General features: G+C 38.2%; 1 protein-coding gene across 1 annotated transcript; it reads right to left on the reverse strand.

The window, feature by feature from the left end:
• Nucleotides 1–323: 323 nt before the first annotated feature.
• Nucleotides 324–27,001, reverse strand: LOC110041212 (GRIP1-associated protein 1-like). The gene is made up of 33 exons (XM_089276530.1): nt 26,900–27,001; nt 26,758–26,824; nt 24,888–24,949; nt 24,441–24,467; nt 24,211–24,261; nt 23,937–23,993; nt 23,325–23,451; nt 22,578–23,060; nt 21,423–21,478; nt 20,370–20,489; nt 19,478–19,525; nt 17,924–17,955; nt 15,799–15,846; nt 15,034–15,079; nt 13,916–13,969; nt 13,060–13,137; nt 12,168–12,214; nt 11,796–11,841; nt 11,094–11,132; nt 10,144–10,239; nt 9,773–9,868; nt 8,550–8,654; nt 7,945–7,986; nt 7,225–7,338; nt 6,770–6,880; nt 6,308–6,439; nt 5,379–5,478; nt 3,854–3,902; nt 3,380–3,437; nt 2,657–2,764; nt 1,878–1,971; nt 1,436–1,590; nt 324–840 (listed from the first exon to the last, which is right to left on the reverse strand). The coding sequence occupies exons 1-33, from the start codon at nt 26,939–26,941 to the stop codon at nt 700–702; spliced, it is 2,931 nt and encodes a 976-aa protein (XP_089132656.1). The 5' UTR covers nt 26,942–27,001; the 3' UTR covers nt 324–699.
• Nucleotides 27,002–27,003: the final 2 nt, after the last annotated feature.

Here is a 27,003-nt window from a genome sequence, read left to right on the forward strand (position 1 = left end):
GCTACACTAGTCTAACTGTGAAAAATCTATATCTTAATAAACAGACAAACTTACGCAGAAACCTTGTATGAACGCTACCTTTCATAAGTTCAGACAAACTACACCGTACACCGCAAAATACAGAGAGTGTCTATAAATTAAACACATATCCCTGTCACATATTCGGTACCCAAGACTACAAGTAAGTTTGTTGAATTATAAATCGTATTCTTTATACGTCAAGAACTTATAAAAAAGAATGTTCGATGTCCTCCAAAAGGAATGATCATATTCTGAGGAGGAGGACACTAAAATAAAATCTGCAAAAATATTAGGATGTCCACTTCGCTGGTGCAATACCAGATTTATTTCCCTCTTCGACAGCTTTATATTTTATCGGTAACAACCATTTTAAAATATTTGAAAATTAACCCTGGATTCGGCTACAGGTTCCTTTACATATATTTCTAAGCAAAATTCCATTTCGTTTGAGCTTAGCGGAACGACAAAAAAATAAAAAAAACCTTCCGCAACCAGGGTAGACACTTTTTTTTTAATTCTGCACATTTGCAAACGCCAACATTTACTATTAGAATTAACCTTATACGTTTATCAAATCTACAACATATACATGTATATTTATACCGATGATATTATGCAAAAATACTTAATTTGAATTCTATCTACTTTTACCGAAAACTGCAATCCGCCCCGTAACTACTAACTAACGTCAGGTTCCTGCACATCTGTAGCTTGCGGTGAGCTGGAATCTAGTGACGAATTGGCAGCTTCGCTTATTTCCGGAATATTCACTTCCTGTTGCTTGAAGTTTTGAAGTTCTTTTGACATTGCGTCTATGTCCTTCGAAGGGAGATGAAGAAAACAGGCTTAATGTAGAGAATCTTTAAATCTACGTGTTTGGATTCTCATAGACCTCCATCTACTACTTGCCACTCTCATGGAATAAGCCATTTCCGAATAGACCATTGTACAGTTGTCTGCTCAGTGACCTGGCCTTTGAATGACAGTGAGGCTGGAGGTGACCTTGTTTTGATACAGACCTCACTACTTTTGTTGTGTAAATCAAGTTGTTCTTATGCTAGCTTGTCGGCATTTAAATGAGGAAAGCAGAGAGGTCTGTATGAAAGCAAGGTCACCTACAGCCTCGCTTGCATTCATAGGCCAGGTAACCAAGCACATAACTGTAAAATGGCCTATTGCTCTTTGTTGCTTTGTCAAAACTAGCCTTCGCACAAAACCAGTCATATGAAAACGTGTTTCATCTGCAGGCTAATTTTCATGCGCATCAACTCATTTTCATAACAAAAGCTTTGCAAGCAAAAGAACTCGTTTTGAAACATACACTAAAGGCAAATTGGAAATGCATGGCTGATTTGAATCTGCTCAAAAGTTCCCGCCGCGTATTTGTCTAATTAACAATGTTTGATCTATTTACCCGCTGAAGTTGTACGTTCTTCGTGAGCGTTTCTTCCAACATAAGCTGGATCTTTCTCGTGTTCTCTTTGCCTTTCGCAAAAGGAGAGCGAATCTTTTCTTTCAACGAAGAAATAGATGCCACTGGAGATGGTTTAGGAGACTCTGCAATGGGACCTGAATGAAAGATACGTAAATAGTTTTAAGAACATACGAAAAACTACTAATTATGACTGGTTTACACTGAGGGCATTTTTTGTTTTGTTTTTTTTTTTTGCTCTCTATGATCGTCGAGGAAAAACTTACACCGAAGATTGCCTATTATTTCTGAGTAGACCCGAAGACTTCCGAAAAAGGATCCTTTACAAAAATAAATTTTCGAACGTTATCAAAAGCCCACAGTTTAAGATTAAGTGCACATATTGCAATGCACGACAATTATTGGTTTGTTTGAATAACCTCACCGATTTTGGTTTCCATGGCGTAGGCCTGAATTATGGCTGACTTTTGTATCAGGTCCTCCGCCAATGCCGCTCCAGTTTCTTCAAGGTGACGAACCTGTAAGAAACAAACAACTCAGAATTCCAACTAATTGTTCCAAACAAAAGAGACTGTTGCGTGACAAGCAATTGCTAAACCGGACTTAGGTAAAAAATTCGCTTGTTTGGCTTGGACACACCTAAGCCCCCTCCATACTACGCTGGAGGAATTTAAAAACGGAGGTTCAACTCTGAAAGCGCATCAAATGTTTTCCGCCCACACTACGCCAGAGAAATTAGAAAGCGCAACAATTACCGATCAGTTTAAATTTGAGGTTGAGTAAATCTCGGTCAGGGAGATCACGTGATTGCCGTCGCAACATCGTTTTTGAAAAGCTCCGTTTTCAAAATGTTTTCCGCCCACACTAAAACGTAAAGTCGGCGTTTTCAAATTCCTCTGGTTTGAAGAGCGTTTTTCAAAAGTTCTGTTTTCGTGACGGATTAGTGTGGACGGTAGGCCTAACCGTAGAAATAAAGCTGCTTTTTGAAATTCGCCTGGTGTAGCGTGTGGCCAGACTTTATTCATCATGAACCGTATTTTTTTTTGGTATTTTCTTCTCTCCCGCACCTGATACCAATTGCACGCTTTCCCTCGTTTTAGGTTTCCATCAGTGGAAATATGTTTTTGAGGTCTTGAATTTTCAAAATCATGTTCGTAAAGGCGCCCCTTTAAAGAGTTGTTTTAAAACCGCTCTCAAATGTACCTTTTCCTCAAGTAACCACTTGTCTTGCTGAGCATCTGCAAGTCGTTCTATCAAGTCGGTTGTATCGTCATTCAGCATGCTGATCGTGGAAGCCGTGGGGCTGGGGGGCTGGAAATACATAAAATCAAATTGCAAAAATTACTTGAACAACATTGTGTAAAAAAATTGTCCCTAGATTTTCGTTTTGGACATAATAATTTTGGACACCCCAGTTTATCTACCCCCATAGCTCCATGGGCTTAGGGTCGTATCGTTTATGATTTGACGTGTCTTTTTAAACGTTTTTTTTTTTTTTCAAATCCATCAAAAGTTCCTGTTACACAAGTATAGGGTGATGGCTGTTTGCTTATATTAGCACGTTTTATTCAAATGCTCTGTTCCCAAACTCACTAATAATTCATCAGGTTTCAACAAAGACAAATTAGCCGCGGAGGTTGGTGTTCTTGTCTTATCTTATTTGGATAAGATTCGACATTTTTGGTTTACCGTTTTTAAATTAGTGTTAATTTTGACTAACAAGATATATCAGACACGGGAGACAGTGTTTTACCATATTTCCATCTCGCACTTCGTCGTAACTCTCTTCTCGATATCTGAAAGTAGCGAGCATGATCTCGAGTGTTTGATGTTTTAAACTCGGTTTTGATAATTGGCCAAAAGATTTTGTCAGCTTTAGGTCTGGAATAGACCATAACATGAGGTTAACAAAGGTTAATTCATTACCCTAAATTCAGGACTGTCCACTTCACTCCTCGAAGGCTGACTCGGTATTGATGAGTCACTGAAAATAAACAAAACAAACAGAATAAGCACTATAAAGATAGCGACCGCCTCGGTCGTTTTCAAACGGATCATCTCTAAACAAAATGTCGTCACGCCACATCTGACATGGCCTGCGAATAAAGGAACCTCTCATTGCTTTGACGTCCATGACAGAGGTTACGGACAGATTTAGACCCTATCCATTGGGAAGTAGGTTGGGGGAGGGATGGTGGGGGGGGGGGGGGGGTCTGAGAGTTCTAGGGCCTACTAATCATATAGAACGTCAATGACGTCATATGACGCAAAACCTCTAAACTTGTTGAAAACCAAACCAAGACTAAACGGTACAAGAAAGGCTTACTGCGAGTGACAATAATATTACTTCGCTAGGTAACGAGAATTGCTAACAAATCACCATACATAAAGACATCTTACCCACTGTTTCGCCTCTGATTTTCTTTGCCAGAGAATAAATCGTCGAATGCTTTGCGAGAAAAGAGAATATCAGCATGAAGTTTCTCAAATTAATTATTACTCAGGTAAACAGTAGTGGAGATTATCCCAGCCGGTTTTCCTACCACGAGGGTGCTATTCAAGCGCATTCCCACTCCCTCCTGGATGGGATGTAAGTCCAATGTATATTACTCCCCATGCAATATTCTGTCAGGTCGCCCTTAGAATTTACGAAGACCTATTAAAGCTAATGGGTGGAAAGAGGCATATCGAGAGCGCAATGTCTAACATAAAACAAAACACAGGGACCTCGGAGAAATTTGATAATGCAGCTTTATTAGATTCTGCGCTGGGCCTACCGTCCACAACAAGCCAGAGAAATTCTCCGCTGAAAACGGAGCTTTCAAAAACGATGACGTCTCCATCACCATCGTGTCATAACCCTATCCCTTACGGCGATTCCTCACATTTGCATTGCGCATCCTTACTGCGCATAATTTACGGCGTCATTAGCGCGCGTTCGTGCACGCGCACATTGGAAACATGGCGGATTTGCCTTGATATCGAGTTCTGTCAGTTGAAAAATGGTTACAGCTCACTAACGAGCTCGGGGACCCCAAATTTTTTTTCCAGTCATTTTAATCAACTAATCATTAGCTTTGCGTGGGAAAAGACTGATCTGATTTCTATGTTTGAAAATTGAATAAATAAGAAAAATAGCAGCTGCACTGTAGTCTTTTTTATTTTGCAGTTTGATAGCCGTGACAAGCAATTTGGTTCTAATATTTTAACAAAGATTCAGCTGTCTGTCAAAATTAAACTTAAAAAGTTTATTTATGTCTGACACAAGTATTGACTGTAGTTTGAGGCGTGTTTTCATGAGTCTGGGCTCACAAAGAGTTTACAATAACTTGGAATGCGTTCTTGTAATAAGCATTAAATAACGCTAAAATGGGACATTTTCAATGCCTCACTGCTCCTTAACGAGCATGGGCACCCCCCTTTTTTATTTTTTAATTTAAGTTCTCATATGATAAATATTCATTGGACAAAGTTTGAACAAAAATCTATGTGCAGTGTTATTTCAGGGGAATTACCTCAACATTTTATCACCGGTGAGTGTTGCGTTTTCAAATTTCTCCGGCGTAGTGTGAACGGAAAACATGTGATGCGTCTTAAAAGTGAAAAAGCCGTTTTCAAATTTCTCCCCAGCGTAGTTTGGACGGGGTGTTAACGGGCGCAGTGGTCTGTAATCCACAAACTTGGCGTTCTTGCTGTTAAATCCACGTGCACATGGATGGTCAACATATAAATTACCCTAACTAGTCCCAATTCCTTATTACTAATAGTATTATTTGGGAGAAATTGCTTAAATATCAAGACGTTTGCCACTTCCTTACTGGTCATGATTGCCTTAATTCTCACTACTTTGTTCTTGAACTTGTATGGAGCAGGGCGGCCGATCAATCTTATGCATAAAATAAATAAAATAAAATAATAAGCGCACCAGGTTTGACTCTGTTCTCAGTCAAAGCTTCTTGTAATTTTTGCTGTAGCTGTTCGGCTCTTTTCCTTTCTAGTTTGAGTTGACGCTTGAGATCTTTAACCTGCAGTGGAAATATAAATACAAATGGTAAGACAATTGACGTCTGGTACATCCCGCCGGGTCGGCAAGAAGTCGCACCACTTCCCGTCCCCTCTCTTCTCTTCCCGTCCCGTCCCTTCTCTTCCCGTCCCGTCCCTTCTCTTCCCGTCCTGTCCCGTCAAGCCTTTGTAGAGTAAAGCTACAATCGTTTTATGCACGTTTCGGTTTTAAATTGCAAAATGAGGCACAAGAAGTAACAGGGCATATTTGATTCTAATTTAAATATACCACGTGAATTGTATTGTATTTTACTTTATTCTCCATTCATTGTACATAACTAATGTCACAATCAGTCAATCAATCAATCAATCAATCAATCAATCAGTCAGTCAATTAGTCAATTAGTCAATCAGTCAATCAATCAACCAATCAATCAATCAACCAACCAACCAACCAACCAATCAATCAATCAATCAATCAATCAATCAATCAATCAATCAATCAATCAATCAATCAATCAATCAATCAATCAATCAACGGCAAGGGACCTAAAAAAAAATCCAATTGGGCTCGCAAACTTAGATCCCTCCGCAAGCAATGCATCATTCCCCTGCTCTCTGCCCACAGCAAAATAAAAAGCAACCCTAAACAAACAAAAAACAAGAACAAAAAACAAAACAAATAAACAAAAAGACAAAACCAAAAGCAAAAAGACAAAATAAAATGAAACCCAAAAACAACAACAACAACAACAACAACAACAAAACAAATTTAAGGGAAAAGCAAAACAAACAAACAATTATCGTTAAATTAAATGAAAAACAACAAGAAACAAATAAGCAGACGCTGACCAGTTGATCTCCTTTCTTTCCAGCGATCCTATTCTCCACTTCTTTGTCCTTAAGTTCCTGCCGCAGTTTGTCCATCTCTTGACCTTTCTCTTCCATTTCGTCTTGAAGAGCAGTGATTTGAGATTGAAAAACCTGAGGAGAGAAAAATAAAACAAGAAAAAAAAAATTCACCAAACTCTGTTTGGACCTTACCTCTTGAGCAACAGACACGATCTTATTAGAAAGTGAGAGTGGCCAACAATGGAAACTGTGAAAAAAGACTAAAATATGAGAAGATTTGAGGAAGGTGGCTAACTTTATTGCGTTCAGCTGCAACTTCTTTAACACTTGGAAGGCAACCCTATTCTGGGCCATATCTGGGTATCTGGGTACGAGTACGGTGTCAGGTTTTGCCATGCTCTCTTTCAAACTCTCAAGTGTTCCAAGACTATAGTTTCCTGCAAAGGACTGGTGACTACCAACCTCTGTTTCTTTGTCTCGTTCTTCTTGTAATGCTTCCAATTCACTTTCACGTTCTGCCCGTAACTCGGCCAAAGATTTTTCACTCCGTTCCTTCTCTGCTTTCAAGTTATCCTAGTGAAGTAAAAACAACAATATAAACAACCACTATTAAAGACTCGCACAGTACATTTTTAATATGAATACCACGCATATCAATAGACATTCCGGCTCTAAACGCTTCTGCCTCACTTCAAACGTAAACAACAAAAGCGCTTCAAAGTAATTTAAGAGAAAACGTAAATTTTTGAAAACAGAACTTTGCCGTTTTCACGTAGAACACGAATCGTTATTCACAAGCAGTCACTTTGTTAACCCTGTACCATTTTTCAAACCAACACCCTTTCCCACACGAGAGCTACCCGTAATTGAAGCGATATTTTTGATATTCGTATTTCACGAACAGTAGCACAACATACTTCTGTTTCAGCGAGCCTTCTCTCAAACCAGCCACTCTTGCTTTCCAGTGACTGTACTTTGGCCTTCGCTTCTGCTAGCTTCAGTTGGGTCTCTTCAACTTCTTTGCGTAGTTTCTGCCAACAAAAAGCAAATGAAATATCACTAAATTCGGACTCCCCATACTGTACAATATCAAAGTAAAGGTCAAAAAAAGCCAACGCTGAAAACGAAACAATTTTATCAGTGGGAAGCTTCGTGGATAGCTCAAAACGGGCTATCTACATATGGATATATATGAAGGGAACTTTCATCCACGGTTTTGTTGCTCTAAGGGGAACTACTGTAGCTTAAGACAAAACTAAAGGGCAAAAAAAGAACCCTTGAAAGAGAAATAAAGACGACTGGTTCAGTAAAACTAAGAATTGCAGTAGAGGATGTCGTCACTGATTTAACACTTTCAGTGTCGTGCCAAAGCGGAAAATTGCACGTGACTCCAAGCTAGAGTAATTCATCAAAGTATACCAAAAGGCAATCAATATTTCTTTGAAATAAAACAATGTGTTGTTAAGCCGACAGGTAATGAAAATACTATTCCACCGACAAAGGGAACTATAAAATTCTCACAAACGCTATTCAATGACAGACCTAGTAACCATGAGGGAAAATTGACATTTTGAATGTGGACCTAAAGGTTAGCTGTTGACTACTAACTTTGAGGAAGTAGAAACCATTTCCATTACCTTTTCTCCTGTTAGGTGCTCCCTTAGTTCACTAAGCTCTTTCTACGAGAAACAGCAGATAAATGTCATCATTAATAGGTTAACACGAAATAGACTCTGCTAAGTAACATTAAATGCAAAGTCAAAGTCGATAAAAGCATCTCGTACATCTTCAACGTGATCTGAACTACCTCTCACTTCTCAGTCATACATATTTCTAAGAAGACAGAATCGAATTTTCTTTGCCTCGATTTTACAGAACAGGAACTTCTCCCCGTTTTCAGATGTTGTTTGGGAATATTTTTTCACACTTCACGGGAAATACCCTGAGAGGGAAACGTACTTCTACAATCATCAGTCAGAGCCGGTGTTTTGCCAATCAATCAGACACAAGACTTGGGTATGATTCACCTGTGCCTTGGCTCACGCGACTTTTCCCGCGCTTAGCACCAGTTACACATTTTTCCGCGCTTACCATTCGTTACTCGTTTTCCCGCGCTTACCATCCGTTACACGTTTCCCCGCTGTTGATGGAAGTTACATCTTCTTGCCGCCCTTACTAACGGCTACATGACACTACATTTTTGTTTTTGACAAGGCATTAAAAGCAAAGTTTATCCGCCAACCTTGTGTTCTTCCTGTAGCTTGTCCAGCTGCTCTCTGTGATTTGTGTCTGCTGTTTGTTTGTCTATGGCCAGTTCATCAACCAAGTTCTTACGACTTTCAGCGACCTGAAAAGAAAAGAAAAGATTAATGCATCACTTAGCTTCAACTCCAAGGCCTTTACGGGCAAAACATAGAGGATTACAAACATGCTGTTCAGAATGCCAAGAATATTCGGTTTCTTTGTTCGCTCGGAATCCTGCTTTCGACATTTACAGTCGAAACTCCATTAACGGCCACCTCTCTACAGCGGCCAAATATTTTACTCCAAGTCGAGAGATTTGCTCTTATTTTATTCCTCCCAACAATGGTCAGTAAACTCTGTCCCCTGGGTGGCGGTTGAAGGGAGGTTCGACTGTGGTTACAAAAGGAGATTTGCTCTGTGCCGTTTCGTATCAGCGTACATGTAGTACTAAGCTAACAACAGTAACAAAAACAACAACAAGCTTTGTTTTCCCCATTCGGTCAACATACAGATATTTGTGCATAACTTATTGAAAAGAGAGATTTAGGAGGGGTGGTTACTTGAAATAAACTACATAGTTGAAGAAGGCAGCAAGCCATTTTTACAAGTATATTAATACAAGTTTAGGTCGGTGCACACACGAGAGAATACACATACGACACAGAACACACAGTAAACACAACATAAATACTAGACTATAATGGTAATACTAAAGAATAAATAGGAGAAATGTCGAGCAAAAAAATCTATATATCTAGATACTAATGATTAATTTACATACTAACACAAAATAATTTAATAGCTAGATATATCGTGAAAAGCAGTCCGGTGTATGAATCTCATATTGCAGGCTTTTCCTAGTATCTTTCAAAACACTGATCTTTTATCTTTTTCTTGAACATAGATATTGATGATAACTTTATATCACTATCAATAGAATTCCTAATTGAGGAGCCTTGAAACCCTGGAAACCTTGAAACCGCTAATGGACAATCTTCCGTTTCCTTGCAATGTTTATCGCAAGAAGCGGAAAATCTTTGTGTTATCCAGGGATAAGCTAAAAGCAATATTTGTTTTCTCAGCTGAAGTTGCTATTTTCCACTTTTAAATGAACCGCTTCATTTCCTGACTGGAACCGATAAGCAACAATTCTACAATTTCCCTGAGGTTTGACGTTTGTAGGTTGAAAAGGGCAACAACAAAAACAATAGAAACTAATACCTTAGTGATTTCCTGCAACGAATCTTTCAGCTGATCGCACTCGGCGGTTAGTTGTGAAATTTGTTCATTCCAGCCATCCACTGCCGTGTTTTGCTCCTGTGTTGAAACAAAGAAAGAGCTATCCTGTTCCATAAAATACGTTTGAATTGTGAATGGATGAAACTTAAGCAAAAATCACTCCCTCAAGGCGTCACCCTGATTGTTGCTTAAACTTTCTTATCTCTACAAAGGAGAACGAAAAATTGCTTGAGTTTGTGAACCAAAATAAAGAGCTCGGTCACTGCAGTACCAAAGCCAGAAACATTACAACAAAATACGGTTAAAAACAAGTTGAAATTGGCTTCTTAGCTGGGACTAAAGCATACACTTACCTTTAAGTGGGCAGTCAGCTCATCTACTTCCATGGCGAGCTCTGCGCAACGAGTCTCTGTTAAAGAAACCTTGTTTTCCAACTGAGATATCAAGTCCTAACCAAATGAACAGGATTATTTATTTAGTACAAGTGCATACGAGAAATAGTTTACACTAAAGTAGGCCCCAGTCAGGAGAATAAATTGAAAGTGAGTTGTGATTGATTATTTCAAGTCCAGGTTAGTGCTGTATATTTCTCTCTTTTTCTTAAAGCGATGAATATACTGCATTTGGTTTATTTCCATAGAAACTTGTAACTTTTAACTACCCGAGTAATTACTTTTCTCTTGAAAAATTAACGGACACTCAAAAGTCTTTTCAGCCAAGCTTTTCAAACTGTAACTTGAATATGTTTGTACGATAAAATATTGCTTAATTTGTCATTGTTTCTTTTTTCTTTTATTTTATTTTTTGGATTGGAACTATACCTTATTTGACCTGCTTGGCTGATCAAGACGACTGCAAATTGAACCCTCGCTGATGCTTGCCGATTCTGAATTTAAAGTGAGCTGTTGTTTTGGATAAGAATATGGCCAATTGATTCTATGTAGGAAAAATAGCATCAAAAAGTGCGGAGGTAATAGCGTATTTAATTGTTATGCAAAACATTTCGCGCGAACTGAATTGGCCTCCGTGTTAAGTTTTGGTTTCATGTTCTTGATGAACAGCACCTCGTTGATCAAACAGGAATAACGGGAAAGAAACTTATAATCACTGCAACTGCTTAATCTATCGTTATATGCCCAGGGCACAAAACAATGCTTACAATAACTTTGTAATGAGGTACATAGCAGCCTGTCAAACGTAAACCTTTAACTTATGATTCTCCTCGCAGAGAATTAAACAAATCTTTGAAGAGTTTTAAAGAGATAAAATAGAAATAACCATAATTTCAAGTTCAAAATTTTACCTCCGATTCTTCTTGTTCCTCTCTGGCGGTTTTTACTTTCTACAGGAACACCAATAAAAAAAAAAAGTATATAATAAATTTAAGGTAACGATCGAGACGAAGGTCAGGAAGTCAGGGCTATCGATAGAAGCATGCAACTAAAGCGGTTATTAATGGCAACTGCATTGAACGTTAGGTGACCAGCAAACCAAAGTTTGAAAAGAAGAAAAGAAGAAATCCCTTGCACATCATCTGCAAAGGCCCCGTCCAACGCCGGAGGAATTTAAAAACGCGGGTTTCACTCTGAAAACGAATCAAATGTTTTCAGTCAACGCTACGCCGGAGGAATTTAAAAACGCAACAATCCCCAGTCATTTTGAATTTGTGTTTGAGGAAAACTCGGTCAGGGAAATCACGTGATTATCGTGACGTCATCGTTTTCGAAAAGCACCGTTTTCAAAATGTTCTTTCGTCCACACGAAAACGTATAACCGGCGTTTTCAAATTCCTCCGGTTTGAAGAGCGTTTTCGAAAAGCTCCCTTTTTCGTGACAGATTAATGTGGACGGTAAGCGTAACCATAGAAATAAAGCTGCGTTTTCAACTTTCTCAGGAGTAGTGTGGACGCCGCCTAAATTTGTTCTTAGGTAATGAATACCTAGGTTTTATTATCAATACAAGAGGACCAATGATATAAAGTAACAGCATAAAGACAACATTTTACCTCTTTTAACGCTTGAACTTCAGTGACCAGTGACCCATTTTCTTGTCTAGAAATGACGCAATAGAAGAAAAAATAACAATGACATCGAAACGCAAGCGTTATTTCACTAAGAAACTAAGTTGACCCTTTTTAATTGGCACTCGCGAAGTTACTGTAGTCTACTCTACAAATCACCGTCAATTCGTAGCAAACGATCGCTGAGTTTTTATTCCTTCCTGTTTGTCATTTCATTTAATCATGCAACACAATCATCTTCAATGTCCATGTTTGCCAAATGAAACGTTTGATTTCTGCCCAGTTGCATCAAGTAGGCGATATGAGTTGTGTTTTAAGCGTACATGTATATGTAAAGCTACTATGATGCACTCTAACCTCAAACCGGCCAAAACCTGTTCTGATTCTTCCGCAGATAACGAGGCCTGAAATCACAAGCAAATCCAGAACCAGACTGAGTTTCAGCTGGTCAATGAGCGGTCTTCTATTTTCAGGTCAACTACGAGCGAAATAGGCCGGAAAAAAAAAAAAATAACAGAGAGAATACAAACAAGGCCAGAGAGTTTGAATTATGCGCCGCCCTCACAAAGCAAAACTATGACTGGCTAATGCTTGGAGCTTTAACCACAAATTCTTAACATTGGAGAACTCGGCCCGGTACGATTTCAGTTTAATATACTGCAATCAAACTGACAAAACTCATTACTCACAATTTACTCTTATCGTATTTAGTATAATAGTTATTACAAGTATTTGCTTTTTTATGAGCATGTCGCGCTCTTGGAGCACAGGGTACGTCAAGGGAAAATATTCTTTAAATAAAATACGATTTCAACAAAAATCAAAATAGAAAAATTGAATGATCAGTTTTTTTTTTTGATAATCGCTGGAGGTACTAGGAGGAAAGTCCCCAGCCAGCCAGCTGACTACCTAATTTCGTTCCCAGATGTCTCGTGAAAAAAGTAAAAGGCGAGATCTGGCCCAGTCGGAATGATTAATCTTTGCTTTGATTGGCTATTCAAACTGTCTTTTAGAGATATGCGCGCGAGGGTTAAAATCGCTCGCTCAAATAACAAATAAAAAATTATTACCACGCAACTAAGGGAACTGGGAACTAAATCGAAAAATACCAAACAACATGATTTTTCGAGGGCGTATCTTCCAATAACCTTACTCGTGGAAACAATTGGTAACAGCTGTCGTGTTTATGTACTAATTCAGGTGTTTCCTCATCAACCCAAACTACAGCCTGTGTTTCTTTGCACAATACCTGGTTGAGCTGGGAAGCCAAGTTTTCTTCAAGTCCTCTAATTTTTCTCTCTGCTTCCTCCTTAAATTCCATGTAATGCTGATTACAACAAAATAACTCGATCAAAAACAGGCCGACACGAACATAAGCGACTCAATTGCGCTGTTTTGTGATCTCGCGTACATCTAACAATGAACAGGCAATAGTAAAATGGAAAACAAATATCGGTGTTCCAAATGGATGGGTGGGCTGCATGACACAGTGCGAAAAGTTCAAAACTTATAAACATTGTAAATTTAAATAAATGTGTAAAAAAGTTAAATTATTAGCTGACGTTTCGGGCCAGGGACCGGTTTCTCGAAGGTCCCGAAATGTTTTGGCACCCGGAAAGCCGCAGCAAAATCTCAAACATGATCATTATTGGCTATTTTATTTACATATTCTTAATATGACCAGAAGTTCCCTTCATACAAGACGTTTGAGGCGTATACACCTTTCTGTTTTTGGATGCAGATTAACTAAACATGACTTTGCGGGCCCGAAATGTCTCCGGGGCTTACGAGAAACGGGCCCCTGGCCTTTCTTCAGTGCTAAGTTTTGAAACAAAATGGAAAAAAAAAAAATGAATAGCAAAATGTAATCTACTTGTCATGTAAATTTTGATTCTCAAATGTCTGCACAAGCTTGCTCGTGTTTCTCCGTAACATTATGGTGAGAGGTCACAATTGTGAATATCTATTTTACCACATATCAAATGTAACTCAAAATCTTAAGACTCAGTTACACGTGGTCTATTTAGTGTATATTGAATGGCAATCGACCAATAAAAGCATATATACTATTTTCATCACATTACAACTGGATTTATTGCACAAACCTTATTAGCAGTGTTTAACATGTCTTGCAGTTTTGCCATTTGCTCAGTAAGGGTCTGTCGTAATTAAAACGAATTCAGTAAGAATTAAGTCCGTAACCCTTTTCAGACAACACTTTCACATGACTATATCACATACAAGTAGCTGGCATAATTGAAACATTTTCCATACTTTGTCTGTCTTAACGTGTCGAAATTTTGTTTGCTGAGAGGAAACACCCTTCTACTAATTGAGGACACTTAATATAATCAAAAGCCTACTAACTAGTGTCAAATAAATTAGCAAAAATCCTACCAGCTATTAACTAATGAGATAAACAATTAAAACCTTAGCTAAGGAGAAAAAGAAGAAGTGGAAAAAACTATAGGAAAGAAAAATTCATTGCAAGAATTACAGAGTGCAATTTGAGCAATTGTTGTCTTCTACCACCACACTTAAATCACATTTACGAAATACGATTTACAAGAGTTATTTACGTAAGTTACTCTTCTCTTTATAAATAAGGTTCGTGACGACCCAAAGGAGAACACAGTTATACTACAGAGCGGTTTTCAATTGGGTGTCGTAGAACCAAAACCAAAGTAATCACTTTAGCCAATCACAAAGGACACAGAACATCGAATGAACCAATCAAAACTCGAAGTAATTACATGTAGCTGACGCAAAGCGCGGGAAAACGTGTGCGAACGCGTAACGATAGCTTTTGGTTTCACTTTTAATTGGATGAAAAGTGGCGCGAGTTTTTAAAGCCAATCACGTAGCGTAGTTGATGCAAAGCTGAAAGGCCGTTTCCGAGTTACCTTTTGCCTCTGTTTCAAAACGAGTCCTCGTGCTAAAGATTCGATACGAAAATGAATTTGATTTGCGTGAAAATGAACCTGTCGACGGAAGACAATTTCATATGAATGGTATCGCACGGAGATAACATGGAGTAGTAATTACTACTTTACTATTGTATTGAAAACTTTGAATTTTATGGTGTTGCATTAGTTCTGTACTTAATAAAAAGAGGCTATGTTTCGTCTAGTTGTCAGAAAAATCAGGAAAGAGAATTTCAAACTTCAACCAAGTCAAAGCGCGTTTACGTGCAAGAAATAATTACAGAAATGTAGTTATTTACCTCTGTTTCTTGCTGTTTAGTAGTTTTTAACTCTTCCAGGGACTTCCTAAGGTAGCAAAGCAAAGAAAAATAAAACTCTCGCTTCGCAATATATAATTTACCAAACCCACCCCTCTGTTTGATATTACCTTTAGTTATCACAATAAAATTTTCCCAACATAAAGTTTTTTTCTGCTAGCGTTTCTCGCATTTTTTAAGATCGTGAAAATTCGATGTTGCCAAAAAGGGAAAGTTCTAAATCTAATGGGTAGATCATTATTTTGACTTTTGAGTGAAGGGTGGAAAGTAAAATTCATGTACCGGACCACTATGGAAGAAAAAAAAAAAACGAAAAAAAGCATGTTATACTGCAAAAAAATCATCATGCATACATACGTCTCAAGAAAAAAAAAATCCTAATGTATGAAAGGGTTGAAAAAAAAATGGGTGCCTGCACCAAATCACCCCCACCCCCCCCCCCACACACACCCCCGCCCACCCCCTCTAAAAATGGGTAAGCTAAGTATCCCAAAATGTAATTTTCCAAAATCGTGACATTAAATACTTCCAAAAATATTCGTTATTACGCAGCCAAAGTCGTTGAGCTCCCGCGATAAAAATTATAATTCTCGTAATCGTTTGCCGTAGATTGCTATCAATGCTGGCTTTGAGAATTTGGCTCTGCATCAAGACAATAACACCAAGTGGATTGGTTTCTTTCTTCTCAACACCTGTCTACCAGATGATTTATTGAAGTTGTAAGGTGAAGTTACAGGTTGATCTTACTTGTTTTCTGAGTAGAGTTTCTCCTTCTCTTCTTGAAGCTGAAGATAACTGCGAGAAGATAAACAGGTAACAATGTTTTCACTTAATTGAACGTTTATCAGATAACTGAAATAGGCTTAGCACTATCCTGGCTTTAAGTATGAACTACTTAACTCTTATTGACCGAACACAAGGGCCGCACTGGGAGAATATTGCCTGGAGTCTTCTCGGCCAAAGCAAGGCAACAACCTGAACCAGCAAGGTAAAATGAAGATTTTGAGAACTACGGCTAATTCAATAAAACCTCGTTGTAATCGTGCACTACTGGCCCGACTAACAGTGCAAAACCTTTTAGGCATGCTCTATAAAACTGGGAGTAAATTCGATTTTATTTTTCGAACAAAAACAAAAACGGCAAAAAAGCCAATAAGATGTGTAGGGGTGACAGAACAACATTTGATACATTGCATCATTTTGGATTGTTGGATCATTCAGTTCTTATCGTTTTCCAGTCATTCAAAACCCTTTGCTTGCAGATGTTGTACAAACAATATGTTACTGCTTTGACTTTCTACTTTTGCTTTCAAAGGAACTACACTGTACATCACGGTTTTCGCATATTGAAAGGTTTAGCCAAAAATTTTCAGGCTCGTCGTCTGTAATCCGTGTTAATCTTCTCCATGCTTAACCATCCTTGTTCCTTTATGGTTTAATATCATCTCTTTGGTATTTTTTTGTTGTTGTTGTTGCCTTAGTAAACTATCATTTTCAGGTTTCCTTCAATTTGAAGTTAATTTTGTAGTTTTTGGTAATTTGAAGTTTTTCCAGTACATTGATTCTATACTGGACAGTACAATACGCAGACATTCTTTTCCTCTGTGTATAACACAGCAAACTGATTCATTCTGTAGAATTATATACAACATCAGGAACAGGAAAAAGCTGACAAACAGTAAAGTAACTGTAGACATTATTTCGACTAATCTAAGGTAATTTTTTTCTTTTTCTGTCAGGGGGGGGGGGGAGGGGGGGGGAGCTAAGATGTCAGATAAAAATACCAAAGTTTCAGCATTACTGCCTTCTTTACTTGATAGTTCAATTCATTATTTTGTAGTCGTAGGCAAACTACTTGCGCTTGTCCAGATATGTGTGAAGTACCGTCCACACTACGCTGGAGAAATTTGAAAACGGAGGTTTCACTGCTCTGAAAACACATCGAATGTTTTCCGTCCACACTACGCCGGAGAAACACTTAACAATCAACGGTCATTTTGGATTTGTGTTTGAGGAAAACTCGGACAGGGAAATCAAAAGACTATCGTAACGTCGTCGTCCTCGAAAAGCTCCGTTTTCAAAATGTTTCCCGTCCACACTAAAACGCAACTACGGCGTTTTCAAATTCCTCCGGTTTGAAGAACGTTTTCGAAAAGTTCCGTTTTCGTGACGGATTAGCGTAGACGGTAAGCCTAACCGTAGAAATAAAGCTGCGTTTTCAAATTCCTCCGGTGTACTGTAGTGTCATGGCCTGAGACTTCGGCAGTATTTTAGCGCCCGGAGGAAAAAAATACTTAATCTATCTAGCTCAAGGCGCTACGCAGTACTTATTTCTACCTCGTTACTTGAGACCTTTAAGGTGCATTGAGAACGCTGAGAGAAACACGTTTCCCGCGGGACAATCCCGGGAAGAACGCGATGAACGTTTGCATAGTAAGGCCTTGTTCATACTAGCGACATAACGACTTAACGACATCGTCACGAACGACATAAAAAGGACGTTATGTTTGTAGTGTGAACATGTAGACATAATCACATATTAGCAACATAACAGCACGAACATAACAACATAAAGATAAAACTGATCTTTTCCTAATGTCGTTATGTCGTTAGTGTAATGGCATAACAATGTCGTTATGTCGGTTATGTGAACCAAGCCATAAACAAAATATCAGTTTTTCCCTTATGTCGTTATGTTCATGCTGTTATGTTGCTATGTAGTTATGTCAGGATGTTCACGCTGCAAACATGACGACACAACGTCTTTCTATGTCGTTACAGCTGTATGTCTTAATGTCGCTAGTTAAACCTGGGCCTAACAAAGCCCGGAAGCCCAGTCTTTAAAACCAGATCACTGTTGTTTATTTATTACCTTTCCTGTTTTCGCTTTACTTTCTCTGTCAGCTGTGGAAAGATACAGTCAAATTAAAAGATTTTTAAATGATCACATAGCTTTAGAATAAACCCTGTAATTAAGCTGTTTCCGTGTAGTTTCTGTTTTATTGACTTACTTTGATTGTGTTACGAAAAGTTATATGCTAAAATAACCATTTTGTTTTAAGAAAAGAAATTTTGCACCCTCGAAACAAAAAGGAAAAAAAAAAGATGTAAGGTTGCACCAATACCCCCCCCCCCCCCCCCCCCCCCCCATAATGGCCAGTTCTCTACAACGGACACTTTCCTCTTTCCTCCCCAAAGGTGACCGTTGTGGACAGGTTCCACAGATCATGACTGTATGTGCATGTGCGTAATGTGAAGAATTCAAATGCACACAAACCATGTTAACCATATTCAACAATTATTCTCTAAAATCCAGGTTAACAGGTGCTGTTTTTTGTTGTAATTTCCTCCCTCTCGCCTTGTGGCCGACATGAAGAATTTTCGCAGACATTTTATTTTTTAATTCGCCTTTCTCCATTTTCTCTCTGTCTGCGTAGGATTCGTTTTACTGTAGAAAACCAATCCACAAAAATGAACTTGTTTAAGCTGAAAAAAATTGTTGTTGTAGTTATTGCATAATAATTATCAGCGAGAATAGCTCGTAACAAAACTATTTTCTTTTTGCCTTTATACATTTCGAGGCCAATCTTTGCTGCCTAATTTTTCGTGCTTTCTGGGAAGACATTATCAAGTATTTCCAAAATGCATTGTCTGATTCTGAAACACTGCCAAAACGCAGGTTCACGCCGGCCATGTTGTCTCTGTTTTGTTCCCGCAATACCCACTCAGTAGGAGGTTTATAAAGTCGATTATTTAAGACTGGATCATTGAATCACCATCAAAGTATAAGAACCATTACACAATGCTCTATTAACATGGTGAGTGCCGCATACCTTTTTGTGGCGCTTTTATTTTTATTCTGTTTTCGTTTTCTTTATTTTGGGGAGGTAAATAATAAACAAAAAATAAAAAATCGATGCTACGTGCCTCATAGGTTGTCTACCATCTCATATCTAATGCGCAGCTCGTGAATAATTATTACATTGTAATTAGCCCGAGATAGAGATCATTGAGTGTGTATATAGTTAAGCAACAGAGCACTTTTTTTCGTGTTTACATACCTCATCTAAACACGAAGGGATTCGGAGAATTCGAGACAGTTATGCAAACCCCAGACGCAGTCGAGGGTTTGCATAACTTTCCAGAATTCCCTCAATTCCCCAAGAGTTTAGATGAGGCTATGTAAACACGGAAATAAGTAGTCTATTGCTTTTAAAAAATGTCCCCCCCCCCCCCAAAAAAAAACGCGCGAATATGAAACGTCACAAACCTGTTTACATACTCTCATCTTAACACACCTATCGACCAATGACAGCGTGCGTAGTATTTGAGTTATTTTATAATAATGTTTATTAAAAACCTATCGACCAATGAGAGCGCACGTAGTATCTCATTTATTTTATAATAATGTATATTGAACACCTACTTTGGCCAGTTCTTGTTCGAGCCTTGTAATTTCGAGTTTGCTTGATGTCTACAAGAAAATCAATAGGCGTTTTATAAGCATCATTAATTAATGTCACTCTGAAAGCTTTACATGGAATTCAGAGATGTCAAGCACTTCAGCACTGCAGGGCAAGAAGAGAATCCATTTGCTTTCTCGCGGTAAATTATTTTTTGACAGTGAAAACATTTTGGCTGCTCAGGGGACTGGGATTGTGATTTCACCAAGTGGTCACGTTGTGTGCACGTGAAGCTTGGGTAGTCCTATTTAAACAATAGAGTGTTTCTGTCGAGGAAATATCGGCTGATAGACTTTGCCCCGCGGACATTTGATGTTCTTAAAACAAAGTTTTAAGAACAAAGTTTTAAAACAAAGTTTTAAGAACATCAAATTTCCAATGCACAGCTATCAAACCGATAGTTTCGAGACATAAACACTCCATTGTCTTTATTGTTTGCCACTAAATTTTCTTCCGCGCCCCAGTTAACAAATCATATTGAATATTTTCATCTTTTTTAGATGATAGGCGTGAAAGTCGAATGTAAAATTTGAGAAAAGAAAACAGACAAATTGCGTCGTTGATTTGTTTGTTTGTTCGTTTGTTTGTTTTTCCAATAAGCCCGCTTGTTTACAGAAAATTTTCTTGTCCGAGTACTATCCAACTATGGGCAGTGGGTTTCTCTCCGCCGATGAACGCTATCGCGTCACGTCATCAATTTAAACCAATAACAATCGGAGAAAATTTAGTGGTGAACTATAAAAATGATTTTCATGGGACCTGGACATTATTTTGATGATTACTTGCATGTACACCCTGACAATAAGCTGAACGAGTGACCAACAAGTTGCACAGATATTTTTTTATATTACTCACCTCGGCTTCTTGTAGCTGTTCTTGAAGGAGCCTCTTCTCCTCCCGTTCTGTGTCAAGTTGTAGTTGGAGCCCTGCCATTTCCTTAACTTGTTTTTCCAGAGTCACACTTCTAATTTCAACCTAAAATTCAATCAATCGATCGATCAATCAATCAATCAACCAATCAAACAGCCAATCAATCTTATTTGCATCGAAATTGAATACTAGCTGACTGTCCATGTACGAAGCCATCGGGGACACCTATGTATATACGACTTAACACAATAGTTGCAAAGCTATGCTATCAAATATAAAAACCGTAAGCCATCATCACAGTCCAAGGGTGCGCGCTCATGGCGTGAACAAAGTAAATACTCTCCCTTCGCCATTTCGATTGGCAACATTATAAAATAATATACAAATCATTGATTGATGCCGCTTGGGTCGTCCATTATCGAATTATGATGCACTTGGAAAGTTTGGGGAGCACTCCATAAGCTAAACCAAGTGTATAAGATTGGCACACACCAGAGGATATGTTTCGGGGTCATGAGGTTGGGACATGTTGTAGCAACAGTTTTTCTCGACGTGTGAGATGCATGTTTTTGCTAATAAAGTTCTGTTCCAGAAACAAACTTTTTTTATCCGCAACATTTCGCATGAAATTCAGCTCGTTTGAAATAGTGTGTCATGGAGCAGGGACAAAAGGACTTGAATTTTCAATATCGCATCGTGTGCATTGCTCCTGCAAACTGTCTCCGTTACAACACATTCTTATGCCTCAATCTGCTTTGTGTGCACCAGCTTGCTTACACTCCCTGCAACATGCGTCCCATATACGCAAGAAGGGGCCTGTATTCGCTTCACGTCCCCACAACATGGCCCATAGTGTGTCGAATTCTTTACGCTTCTTACGTGCTCTATATACTTCCCGTCTGTATCACAAACTCCAAGATGAACGCTAAAGCACGAATTGTTAGTAAAGGTACAGGTCAATAGCCGGATTTCACTTGAAAATTTAGATATACTGTAACAACCATTAAATCAAGTAATGAATTGCGCTTAAAAACTGACCTCTTGACGGCGTTCTCTTGGCGGACTCCGTACTAATGATGTTCTATTTAACACATCTGTCCATGAATGAATTCAAACATGAAGTCAACATTTATATTTTTAAAAACTAATCCTTTTTTTTTTTTTTTCAAGCTTGAACCTTCTCTGTAGTGATGTACTTGTATAGGCAATTAAAATCAAAATCCAACAAAACGGCTGTTAACGTGGCTCAAAACAGTTTCCAGAACTTTCCAAGACGTAGATGCTCATTATAACCACTCTTTATCAGTTGAAGCCATAATCATGGTATCTACAAAATGCCCAATCATTGATGAACATGTTGGTGTCAATTTCATGGCACGATAAATTACCATTGCAACAGCATGACATGCTAAAAACAACCTCAATTTTAGCTTTATGCGCATTTATCTCAAAATCTATCACAGTGACCCCATTGATTTGTGATAAGCAGTGCCACTTTAAAGGAGAAGGTCACTCCAGAAAGCTAACTTTTTTAATCTTCACCTATAGCAAGTAAGCATTCAGCTTTTCCACTCGCCAAAGTTTCAGCCTCTGAAGTGCCTGCTATCCTGAAGAAACTCGTCTTGAAAGATCGACTTCGGAGGCCACCATTTTGAAACTGTCTTGGAAACCAGACCGTGTTTATGTGACGTCATTCTGTCTGACTTGAAAATTTTCGAAAATTTAAGGTGGCTTTCAACCTTCTCTGCATATTTTTTTTTAACTTTGTAAAAAGTTGCATCTTATCATGCTTATCACAAATCGATAATAAAAAAGGGGGTCACCACGCTTGTTTTTGAGATATAAGCACTGAAAGCTAAAACTAAGGGTGTTAATAGGTTGCAGTGTTGCCATGGTAACCTGTTATATAAAGAAGGATGATTGCAACTTGTTTACCAATGATTAGGCATTTGAGCCATACTGGTATTGTAGCATTACTTGTTAAACAGTGGTAGTATTTATCCTTTAAAAAAATAGCTGTTGGAAAAGTGCTGGAAACTGTTGCCAGCCTCCTTAATACAGTCAAACCTGTATAATACAGACTAAAGATAATCCAGGTTTCTCTGAAACCAAGTGAACTGTCTGTATTGGTAATATAAAGGTGTCTTAATATCAAAGAGGTGGCCATAATTTGGAATAAAGAATAGATCTTACCTTCATTTGAGCAAAGAACACCAATCAAATCATCAGTGAGTTTTCTCTTCATATTATCTATTTCTTCTGCAATTGTTTCATTGCCTGATTTGTGATTAGCAGTAGATTCTTTGCTGTCTGTTTCAGTGCTATCCTCATGTTCTGCATTTCCCTCAAAGCCTTCTGCCACTTCATGTCTCTCATTTGTTTCTTGTTCCTTAGAAACATCACCAGTTCTACTACTGCACATTTTCTCACAAAATACTGACAATTCCCTGTTTAAAATTTCACGTAGTTTCTCTTTCGATGTCTCTAACTGCTCACTTTTGTCAAGTGTCTGACCACTGTCAGCATCTTGCTTTTCTCCATTCTTGGAAAAATCCGCATTATCAGGAGTACCATCACTTTGTAACTCTGACTGACAGCTGTCACCATGTCCGTCAGACAAAGACTGAAGCTTTTCTTGCAGCTGTAATAGTTCTTCTTCATGCCTCTGTTGAGAATCTGAAATTTTGCAGAAGTAGCTTGGAACATAATAATTTTATGTTACGTTGTGTTATGTCAGGTAGCATTACGTTATGCTATGCTACCATACCTTATGTTACGTTACGTTGTGTTACATTACATACAGGTAACTCAGCTGATCGAATGGCTTGAGCAAAAACATAGAACTTTACCGAGATAATACAACTTACAGCTAAAATGAGACTGTCTTCCTAAACGTAAAAAAAATCAGAATTTACAGATCAGATTACAAGATGTACTTACTTGTTAAACTTTTTTGAAGAGCAGCATTTTCAGCTCGAAGTCTTCTTATTTCTGTATCAGCTCCTAAATCAAGGCCACCTACTTTTGCAGTTACTTGCCTCTGAAGTTTTTCATTATCATCATTCAGCTAAATGCCATTTCAAAAAAAGTAATGTAAATTAGTGATTATGACAAAATAAAGACTATGTCTTCATCTACTTATTCTGTAACAAGTAAAAGTTACTGACTGACTGACTGACTGACTGACTGATTGACAGACTGCTGCACTGAATGCCAGCTAGCCAGCCACATTGACAGACTGGCGGATTGGCGAACTGGTGGACTTGTGGAGTGGCAGCATGATAGGCTGGTGTTCTGATGGAATGACTGACTGACTGATTGACTGATCGACGTTGGACAGATGGAGAAATGGATAGATGGGTAGACACATGGACTGAGTGACCGCTGACCAATCAGACTGGTGACTAACTTACTGAAGACTGGATGACTAACTGACTGACAAAGGACCGACCGACCAACCGACTGCTGACTGACTTACTGAAGGCTGACTGACCAAGGCCAATGACAAACTGTCAAACAAACAAACAAACAAAAGAAAGGGAATCACATTACCTTGCTTATTTCCTCAAGAAGAGTTTGGTTTTGTAATTTGAAATTTTCTTCTTGTGTCTAAAATTTAAAGACAAACAATTTCCATCATCAGATTAGTCAACCTCCAGAATTTTTGAGAGGAAGTGAATATGCCAGATTGCTAGGAAAGAATGTCCAAGAGAATCATACAAAAACATGATTGTTTCTTTACCATACATATATGTGTATACCTCTTCAAAGTTGATCATCATTAATTAGAAGTCACTGTGTATAAGATTATTAATAAATAAATTACCTGAAATTGTCTCTGCAAATTTTCATTTTCCTCCAAAAGAACAGCATATTCCTGTATTCCAAAGAAACATTAAATTATGATCAGAACCATTCTCAAGTTAACTATATACTACGCATATAATTTACTTCAAGTGGTTAAAACTCAGAACACTGCATTATGTGGATACTGCTGAACTTAAAAATAAACACCCCTTAAAAAGTAGTATACATAACATTCTATAAGAAACATACCTTTCTGTTTTTGCTTTTGTTTATAATCTGTCCAAATGAAAAAATATGCACAATCATGTTAAAAGTTCAAAAAGGAAGTTTGATGTGTTGTTGGCATCTGTTTATGTTAAAAGAAGAACTGATACAATGGGTTGCTGTGCTTAGTCTGGTAACAGGATTTGTTATTTGCATGCAACTTGCAGCTGAGGTTACAGTTCTATATAGTTGAGGTGCATCTACACACCCCAATACCAAGGATTGTCATGTACAGTACATCATTTGCATCCATGTCCAATACAGCCAACTAGATTCCATCAGAAGAAGAGAACGTAAATGTTTGATTTGATGAATGGATAATTTAATTCATGATCTGACAAGTGGAGTTGGAATTACAATTATGTAAAAGCACTGTTATTGATGCGTAAAATTCTTGTCCTTTATAAGTGCAGTCTAAGTTAATCACTCTACCTTGTTAGCCTTCTGAAGTTCTTTTTCCTGATTAACATATTTTTCTTGAAGCTGATCAAGTTCTGTTCATCAAAAATAAAAATAATGGAGTTAAAACTTTGTAAGTTTACATTTCATTCCACCCTCGCACTTTGTTGCCAAGGACCAATTAGGACCCCCTGGCTGAAAACCATACCCTTCACGGCGACACATATCACACCCATATAGCTTATATAAGTGGGAGTCAGGGGGCATTTTTAATAACTAATGATATTGATAAGCCTTTTGTTTTTCAGATCATAGAGGCAACTTTACAGTACACAATGTATGTCTTGAATGCTCATATTACCCAAGTTATTTGCACCTAATAACTGTCTACATCACAATGGATGACCCATGATAACAATGAGATTCGCATACCTAGTTTAAACTGTGCAATTTTATTTATTTACTAATTTATAAGAACATATAAGCTGAAATTAATTTGTAAGCTTTTTAGAACTGACATCAAAATTTGATATCAACTGCAGGGCTCGAAATTGCAACTCACTGGTCGCCAATGCGACCAAAAATTGAGCACTGGCGACTAAATTTTCAGAACTGGTCGCCAGCTGGCGCCTCGTGATTTGTACGATAAGTAAAGATGACCACAACACAACTTTTGTTTTTAAATCTTTAGATAGGGAAATTAATTGGATCTGGTAGCTAGTAGACAATTCACCTTTCTGTCCCCACTAAAATAATGTCTGAATATTACAAGAAAATCATAAAAATTACTTCGACACGTCGAAACTGCATTTGCCAAGCGCCATATTGTTTCGGCGGCCTCTTCCAAAACTGGGATCACAGGCACACTACAACACCGTGCGCTTTTCAGTTGACGCGAGAACAATGGCGGCAGATGTGATCAGTTGTGTAGGAGCCTAGACCAAGCACAGTGTTGTTTATCAGCAGCGAAAGGTGACGAAAATAAAGAACTGCGTTTTGAAGAAATACGAAAGGACCCGTGTTTGTGTCATTACAAAAACCATGGACGTAAAAGTTTTTGTGCTTCGCTCCATTTAAAATAACTTAGAAGAAAACCATCACCTGCGAACCAGAAACATTTTTGAGACGCGGACGGTAACCGGAAGTGAGCATTTTTCACTTTAAACTTGTCCTCACACAACCATATTCACATTGCTAAGTATCTTTTCTTCATTAGAGATGAGTAGTATAAAAATCTGGGGGACAATACGGTCCAAGCATGCGAAATCTTCTCCTCCGGTTGCCGTCCGCTTCTCAAAAATGCGCGTGCTTAAGCTCCCTATAATCTGAGAACAACGGTATCTTTATAACAGTTAATAAGTCCTACTCGTGCTGTTTTCAAAAGTTTTAGCTCTTCATTTGACTTTCTTGCATGCAAAGTAACGTACAAAATCATGTTAGTGTTCCCATGTGAGTTATATATAAAATAAGTTGGCGACCAAAATTTACGATCTGGCGACCAAATTTTTCCCGTTAGTCGCCAGCTGGCTCCCGAACGAAAAAGTTAATTTCGAGCCCTGAACTGAGAAACTTTACTACATGCTTTGAGTCGAAATTTAAAATATCAGGCAAAATAGCTTTATCAAGAAGGACATGTCTTCATGATTGCAATGTACTTTCCACATCTTATTTGCTTTTTTTTTTTTTTCTGTTTTGTTTCTTTACCGGTGTGTAATATGATACCAAACAACCTTGTCTTTAAAACTGACAGCAAAGCTTCCGTGTTCCTCTATTGGCTTCAACTAAAGCTCAAATTATTAAGCTTTAGAATCATTAAGAAGTAATTAAGAATCCCCAAAAGGCAAACGTAATTAACCTTAAGTTATTCTTAATCAATGATCGATAAGTTTTATTATTCACTTACCAGCCTGATGTCGCTGACAATTGCCTTCTAATTCGTAGTTCAAGGTGCGCAGTTCAATCAGCTGTGTCTGCATGGAACAAGAGGTAAACATTAAACCAGTCAAAACTAGATCAAAGGTTTTGCTTATATTTTGTCACACTACCTGCATTCGAGAAAACTCTTCATCTGATAAAGACGACGCCATCTTGGATAGTGGCAACTTCCTCCCAGCATCCCCTGCAGTTCAAAAAGCCTCGATTTGCCGCT

Source organism: Orbicella faveolata, unplaced genomic scaffold (genome assembly GCF_042242905.1).
Source record: "Orbicella faveolata isolate gen_17 unplaced genomic scaffold, um_ofav_v1 contig_4, whole genome shotgun sequence".
Lineage (NCBI taxonomy): Eukaryota > Metazoa > Cnidaria > Anthozoa > Scleractinia > Merulinidae > Orbicella > Orbicella faveolata.